Raw genomic sequence first — 8,207 nt, 5'->3', positions numbered from 1 at the left:
ATTGTTTTACTCAGCAAAGGCTGATGGATATGTTGTTTCTTTTTTGGAGGTATTGGGTCTAATTATCAAGCAGTGAACCTGACATACAACCAGGAAGATTCCCCACCAGGGAATGTTTCACTGAAGCTTCTTAGCTGTACATGTACATATCCAGGAGGGGCGTGTGGGTGCTACAAGCAAACTTATTCCACCAACGCAGTTTCTGGGAGAGCCACATTGAAGATCTAACCGGATATGTTTATCGAGCAGGACCAGTTTGGAACCACTTATTATTCAGATAATTGTGTTAATGACCACCAGCCCTCTACAATCTGTTATGAATACTGCAGCCAGACATCCATCCTTCCCAACATTCCTATTCTGCTGCTTCTTTTTGTAGTTCTCTTCATTGGCTTCTATTTCACCTTAGAATCAAATTCAAGCTCCTGTGTTTTGCCTTCAAATCCCTCCACAGTTCTTGTCTCACCTTTCTGACCTGTTAGAAAAATACTCCCCTAGCCGCTCTCTCCGCTCCTCCAATGCCCTACTAATGACTTCCTCACTCATAACCTCATCACACGCACGGCTCCAAGACTTTTCTAGAGCTTCCCCGACTCTCTGGAATTGTCTTTCTTGAGCTTATTCAGCTTTCTCCCATTTTTTGCTCTTTTAATAGACCATTAAAACTTTTTTTCTAAACTTGCTTACCCATCTTCCTCTATTTCCCAAACCCTCACTACTTCCCACCATTCCATAGCTCGCTCTATTGTGTGATACTTCCCTCACCTCTTAGATTGTAAGCTCTTCGGGTCAGGATCCTCTCCTGCTCCTGTGTCACTGTCTGTATCTCTGTCATTTGCAACCCCTATTTATGTACAGCACTGCATAATATGTTAGCGCTCTATAAATACTGTTTGTTATTATTAATAATTAGCCTAATGACAATCCCACTGCCCAAAGTCATGGATTTGTTCAGGCATCCGGTCCTTTCAGTTTTGTAGGAATAATCCCATAAGAAATAGGCACAGTTTGTAAAAAAGTTCATTGTTTTCTTTTTTTTTGCAGCATGATACATTGATATATATGATATATATACATGGGCCATGTCTGGTTTCTTTTACAGCTGTGATCTCTTCTCCATCTATTAAACAAATGTCTTGTCCTAGTGGGTACAGGTAAAAGGATTTTAAAGCTGCATAAGATAAGCTACAGGAGTGTTTGTCCTTCAGAGGTTGCTAGAGTTCCTTGAGCAATGAGCAATTCCTGCCTCTGAGGACAGTTCAATTGACACCAATGACTTTTTTGGATATCGTAAGGATGGCATTCTTCCCACTGACCAGCAATGTAAGAGACATTCTTCCTAATTACCACCATGCTAATGAACTATGAGCTGTGGATATAGTATTTAAAGAGGAGGTTCAATGGGACCTTAAAGTTATTTGAAGGGTTCCCCTACATTAAAACGGTCAAGAAATGCTGCCACAGCCCACATCTAATTATTCAATTTACCTTTAACACAGAGCAATAGCAGCAGCGTCAACTAGAGTCTACACTCTGACATTACACACCATCCCATTAATTCATTTAACAATTACAGGAGATGTACATAATTAAAAAAAAACAGTTTATTCATTTAACTCATGTATACAGCTCTGACACCTTTCTACAGCACTTTACAGAGAACCATTCACCTAAGTCCGTTCCCAAAAGGAGCTTACAATCTAGCAAAATGTCATACACACAGTATGAGACGCACATACTGTCCTTAACTGGAATTAACCCAGGGTTATGTGCTGCATGGTCGCAGTGTCAACTACTTTATTATCCAGCTTCCCATTTAATGAATTATTTGTTGTTTTGTATTTAAATATCTAAATATAATTTCTTTTGCAAATGATTTTCACCCTTTGTTGTATTGCAGTGCTGCTGATTTCCTGCAGTCATATACATAAACTCTATTGATGGCTGCGTGGCATTTCTCAGGGCAAGGTTTCCTGATAAAGAGCATTGCCACCCTGTAACAGCAAGTGCATTAAAATGAACCATTAAGGTCAGATATTTTTTAAATAAAACTGTTTTTAAAATTTTAGGAAACATCTAAAATGACATGTTAAATATGTGATTTTGCTGTACATAGTACTCTGAATAAATACCATCATTGGTTCTTCTTCATCATGGGATCCTGTGTACTTTGCAGTGCATTACTTTTTTTCCAAGAGTGTAATGCTTTTTTGCCACTAGAGGGTGCAAGATCCTATCTGAGCAGGAAGCCAGATACCAGATTCACCTTATTATCCTGTACAGCCAGCTGGCTTCCTTAATGTTAATTCACAGCACTCTGTCACTTTCAACATAATCATATTCCTAAATCTGTCCAAAATGCAGGCACAGTTCAGTATGAACCTGAGCTACTGACCTGCTTTTGACAACATTCCTTTAACTTTTTCTAAAACTTTGATCACATGACGCGGATCATAAACTTCTGAAGTTTTGACCTACCTGCATCCCATTTGACCTACTTTACCATAACTTCCAGTGACACTACTAATATAGTTAAAGTCATTTTACCATGAGCTGTACACTTTGGAGGGCCATGGAGAACATTACAAAACAGAACATTGTCAGCTAAATAATTTTTTGGTGCAAAAAGGGAAAAAGGTCTAGTAGAAAAGCCTGTCCTCTGGCAATACGATGTAGAGAAGGGCCATTGCTCTTTATTTTGATTGAGTCAGGGAAAACTGAGAATTTAATACTACCTGTAAATTTCCTGATAGCTCCATGGTTGAATACAAATGGGGAGGAAGAGAATGACAAGTGAGATATTTCCTGTTCAGCCACCATAGAACTTTGGCTTCATTGGGGGGCCACTATGTTGTTGCTATTGTTGAAAGTATTGTGTCTGTGACTTTAAGGTAATGTCTCCTCATGAATGGCATTGTCTTGCAGGTTTGCCAGATTCTTTCCAAAAAACATGCATTTAGGTTAATTGGCTTTCCCAAAAAATTGGCCTAAGACTGTATTAAACATTACTATACATAAAGACATTAACTTATGAATGTGGTAGGGACATGAGATTGTGAGCCCCTTTTAGGGACTGCTAGTGACATGACTTGACTTTGTAAAGCACTGCGTAATATGTTGGCGATATATATTTATAAGTTAAAAATAATAATGACTCTTTCCAGAATGATTGGCAGCTTCTGTCCTGCAATAGACAAGATATACTAGGTCTCTATGGGAAGGAAGAGACTCTTCTTCAGATTCACCATCCACCCACGTCTTTCAAATGGACACAAAGGTCTCCTTGGACGTCTTGGCCCTTCAAGAAAGGGAAATATAGGAAAGGGGAATATGGTCATTCTCTCTGTTCGCCTGATGTATGCTGGCATAGAGCAGTCAGGAAAAAAAAGATCTTGATCTAACTCATTAGAAGGCACTTTGGACCTCTGTAGAGACTGCACGCAATAAGCAGCATGTTGGCAAAGGACAGTCTTTTTGGCTGCTTTAAAAAACTTTGCACCCCCTTGTTATGATGCACACAGAATGTCTTGAGCTGATTTAAACTGAGGATCCAGCTAGGGGTATAATGTTGCTTCTAAACAGATATTAAAACTATGACTTCATGGTTGAGTAAGAAAACATTTTGGATTCATGCAACATTTAGATGTTGTCATGTTTGACATGAGACACATTTGCTAAATATTGTATTTCATGCACCATTTTTCTCTCTCTGGCAGTGATCTGTATATCAGGTAATGTAATCTTCATACAGAGGCTTTCCTCTTCAGTCCAGGTCGTTCTATAGACGTGCACTGAGAGATTTCCAAAATGAAGCTTTTCCAGGAATAGATATTCATACCCATATGGTATTGTCCTTGGAAAAGCAGCTCTTTTATTGGGTGAATATTATTTGGGGAGCTTGTGTTAACCAATCACAAGTAACTATACAGTGGTGTTGCTTTTATAGCGTTACATTTTGGCACCCAAATATCAAAACCTTACCATCCAATCTGTAAATCATTTCTGATGTGTGCTGAAGTATAAAAAAACGAAAAATAGATTTTCAGTTGAAACACATGTGTGGAGCAAATCATAAAATTCTTTTCCAAAACTGCAGCACTTGCATGTTCGTTCCTCATCACGCCTCTATATGCAATACCCAGCGACTTGATGTGACCGAGCGCGCCGTGCCTGATTAGGTTGCTGACAGATACGTGTTAATAATTCACACCATTCAGTCTACTTTTCATCCAATGTGCTGTGTTGATCCCATATAACTAGCTAAAAAGACTTTCCACGGTTTTCACAAGTTCATTTAAGCAATATTTGTACAGCTGTGTAAAATTCTTCACAACAATTCGTCTAGGGGGGTCTCTAGCTCTTTGGGTACCGGTACCTGGAAAAAAAAATGAACAAACAAATTAAAAAATGTCATTGAAGACAATGTGCTACATGATATTATGGAAATTGCTGAAAACGTGATTTGGAAAGCAGTTGCTCCCAGGACACAAATGGTGACATAACAGGCCTGATTTATTAAAGCGCCCCAAGGCTGGAGAATATAGACTATCATAGGAGAACCTGGGTTATCCAGCAAACCTGAAATGGATCTGAAAACATTTGCTACCTTATTTTTAAGAAAACATTCTTAGTTTGCTGGATCACCCAGGTTCTTCCATGATAGTCCATCTTCTTCAGTCTTAGAGAGCTTTAATAAATCCGACCCAATGAAAGAGGGGGAGTTAAGGGTCCGGTTTTCTAGAATTTTATGTTTTCTCTTTCTACAGGCTTTACTTATTCTATTGGTGCTTTTGCACACAAAGCAGACAATAATATTGCCAGCAGTGGAGTCAATGCTTTGCAATATTAATAACATGAAATCAATGGAGGAAACAAAAAGAGAAAGGAAAAACCTGGAGAAAAGTCCCTATGTATGTATCTTTATCCATATATATCCTAGAAAATAGGTAAAGGTATGATATATAGACTATATCAGCAGCTCCTGACCATAAAATAGTAAATCCAGGATGACATGTTGCTGTAAAAAGTTATAACATGTCACATGCCATGATCTATTTGTTATCTTATCAGCAGCCTTGCATTGTCTAACCTGTTCTGCCTCACCCAGCCTATTGGTTTGGGTTAGAGTTAAAGCTTCTAATGTCAATTTAAAAAAACTTGATTACAGATGAAGTCCACCCCAAAAAAATCTATGCTATCCTGTACTTTAGCTGAAACACCAAGCCAGGAGATAGATGAAATACTTTTTCATTGTAAACCCAAGAACATAAATGAAATCTGTTTTAGCATTCCAGTTCATAGATATGGTGGTCTTTATTTTCATCTGGTGATCCAACCAATAATACATTTCCTGTCAACATTCACTCGATGTACACCTATGGAAGAGCAGATCTGTCTGACTCATTATTTGGTTTTTAAGGCTGATGTGCTAATACCTGCATATTCAGCCTTGGCCTATAACCTGAGCCTAATGAGTTGCTTGCACAATGTCATTAGTAGGAAGCAAAGACCAAGTGTAAAACTAAGTGTAAAAAACAAAACTTGCCATTTGTTCAGTAATAAACTCCAGGCAAGACATTTAGCTAAGGTTTAGCTATACTTTAGCTTGGCCGGGTTTTGTTATCCTGTACTGAAGTGTAGCCTTAACTTTTGGCAATGCAGAATGTATAGGAGGCTACGGAATAAACTAGGTGAAGTAGGAAGCTCTTAAATTGAAATGACTCACCGGTTTAAGATAAGCCACGTTACTCTGGCGAATATCTTTCAAAAGTTCATCCCTTGGCGTCAGTTTGACAAGAGGTGGTGGCCTGTTTCTTGGCACTGGCTTGAGAGTTTTTATTACATCCCTGAGATTGGTTTTCTCTGACAGCTCTGAATTTTGAGACGTGCTTGACTTGGGTGCTGCTCTCCTGAGTTGTATCATATCTCGCAGGCTGGTTTTATCTGCCTCTTCCCTTAACTTTTGGGCAACTGACTTTGTCTGAAATTTTTTTAGTTTTACATCCTTGAAAGGGGGAGGCTCGGCGTTGACCTTGTTTTCCAAGCCAAGCGGTGGCTTGTTTTGTTTACTTTTTCGGAGCGGTGGGATTGGTAGTTTAGGCTCTTCGTCAATCGTTGGCATCCTTGAATTAGAATTTGGTGAAGCTTGATTAATCATTGCCCAAAGTTGCCGTGGAATACCCAACTCCATACCATTGTCCAAAATTGTAATGATCTCTTCCTCATCTTTTTCTTGTTTCTGTTTCTGTTCTTCTTTCCTTTTCTGCCTTTGCTTGTCTTGGTTTCTAGTCAGCAAGTTGGTGACTACCATTCTGGGACCAGGCAACTCAAAATGGTAACCCATCTTCAGCAATGTGTTATTGGCCTTTAGAAGCCTTCCGATTTCCATTTCAGCATGGTGGCCCAACATATGTCTCTGATTGTGGAACCTCAGCTCAGTCAAGTGTTCGTTGAACTGAAGGCATCTCATGATGGCCACAATACCTTTACCTGTGATGAAATTAGATTCAATGTTTAAGGTGGTGATGCTTCTGTTTTCACGCAACATGTTGGCCAAGGCAAAGGCAATGTTCTCATCAGCTCCCACATTGGTCATACTGAAGGTCTTTACATGCTTGCTCTTTTTCAAAGCATTTACAAAGTCAATTAGCATTTCCTTTGGAATATTCTCAATGTTGTTTAAGTTGACCTCTTTCACATTCGGATCATTTTTCCTGATGCTTTGCAATGTTCTGTCCAAATCAGTTTGGTTGCCAGAAGGCCTGGCACTCATCTTGAGGAAGCTGGAGTCTATAGCCAATTTCTTAGGGATGTTTAGTTTGGAAATCTTCCCTATCGGCTTTTTTTCTTCTGTATTTTCCACCTGATCATCATTAGCCATCACAATGCTGCCAGTAATCTTCTCAACCACAGACTCCTTCTCGGGATTCTCAGGCACTTCCTTGTTCTCTTGAATTGGTTGTTGGCTCTTGTGATCAACTGCAATTTCGGCGTTGTCCTTTTTAGCCTCCGGGATCTGCTTTGTTTGAATGATTTCTTGTTTATCTTTAGTTTTATCTTCATGGTTGTCCTTCTTGCAGACTTTCTCCAATATTTCATTTTTACTCTCTTTTATTTCTTGTGGTTCCTTATCTTTTTTCACAACCTCTGGTCTCTCTCTGGCAATTGTTCTCTATTAATATTAAAGGATACAAGGTTAATGTTGAGAAAACTCATTTTTCACTTTCAGGTTATTTGCAACAAAAAAAAAGACTTTAAAATTTGGCATTTTGTTTAAATACTTTTGCTTTTTTTATTGATCTTTCCACCTCAAATGCACTTATCTCATCTTGGCTCTTTCAAACTTTTCCTATTTGAATGCAATCAGCTTGGCTGCACATGATTGCTTTGGATCATCTTCCTGATAGTGACAACAGTGGACAATGCCTGCAGTTTCCATCAGGAGTTTGTCCAATAAGGTGACAATACAGGAGCACAATTGGAAGATAGTTGTCACCCAACAACAACAAGAAGTTGGACATTCATCACAAGCAGGGCACCAAAATTTAGAATATTTTTTATTGTGTACTATATTCTCCCCCCCATATGACAGTGTCTGGTACCTGTGCACCTAGTCACCAAATGGTTTGTGAAATAAGTGACCCACACAATCTAAGAGGTATTTCGCTGTGACTCCAATAGATAAACAGGAAAAACAGAAAATTATCTAAAAAATTATTTTGTTTAAATCAATAAACATATATATGGACAACTCCTGGTAAAAACCTTCTTTTTGCCAGTGCCGTCCCCTATAACACCCTTACAGATAGCCCAAAAGAATAAAGATGTCACCTAAACTGACCAAAGAGGGACAAAGTGCCCTCAGCTCAAGCAACCCTTAGCATTCTTTGGAGGAACCCTGGCTGAGAAACACTGACCTACAGTTAGAAGGTTGTCTGATGGAGTTCTGTGTATTACTACCTTTAAAATATTACAGTTGCATGTAGAAAGTCTGTTTTTTTATAGCTATTGCCATCTAAACCTGCAACCATCTACAACGAAAACAATTTAGAATTAAAATATAGCAATGCAAGAAAATGCAAGGTTAGTTAAAAAAATACGTGTTTTGACTTCAAGCCTTTACCGGGAAAATGACAGATGGACACAGATGTCCCCATACCACCATTTGTTATATAACAGTCCACCTGTTGTCCTTGTTAGTCTGCTAC

At 38.8% G+C, this 8,207-nt stretch overlaps 1 protein-coding gene across 1 annotated transcript in view; it reads right to left on the bottom strand.

The window, feature by feature from the left end:
* Positions 1-1,586: 1,586 nt before the first annotated feature.
* LMOD3 (leiomodin 3) overlaps positions 1,587-8,207 on the bottom strand; it is an 11,935-nt gene continuing 5,314 nt past the window's right edge. The window contains exons 2-3 of the mRNA XM_072420778.1: positions 5,726-7,171; positions 1,587-4,375 (exon numbers count right to left, since the gene is read on the bottom strand). Coding sequence (XP_072276879.1) covers positions 4,328-4,375; positions 5,726-7,171 — 1,494 coding nt within the window. The 3' untranslated portion in view covers positions 1,587-4,327. The remainder of the gene's footprint in view (positions 4,376-5,725; positions 7,172-8,207) is intronic.

The sequence above is a fragment of the Pyxicephalus adspersus genome, chromosome 8, assembly GCF_032062135.1.
Source record: "Pyxicephalus adspersus chromosome 8, UCB_Pads_2.0, whole genome shotgun sequence".
NCBI classification, from domain to species: domain Eukaryota; kingdom Metazoa; phylum Chordata; class Amphibia; order Anura; family Pyxicephalidae; genus Pyxicephalus; species Pyxicephalus adspersus.
Note: the sequence above shows the minus strand (reverse complement) of the source record. Positions and strands in the feature narration are given on the sequence as shown.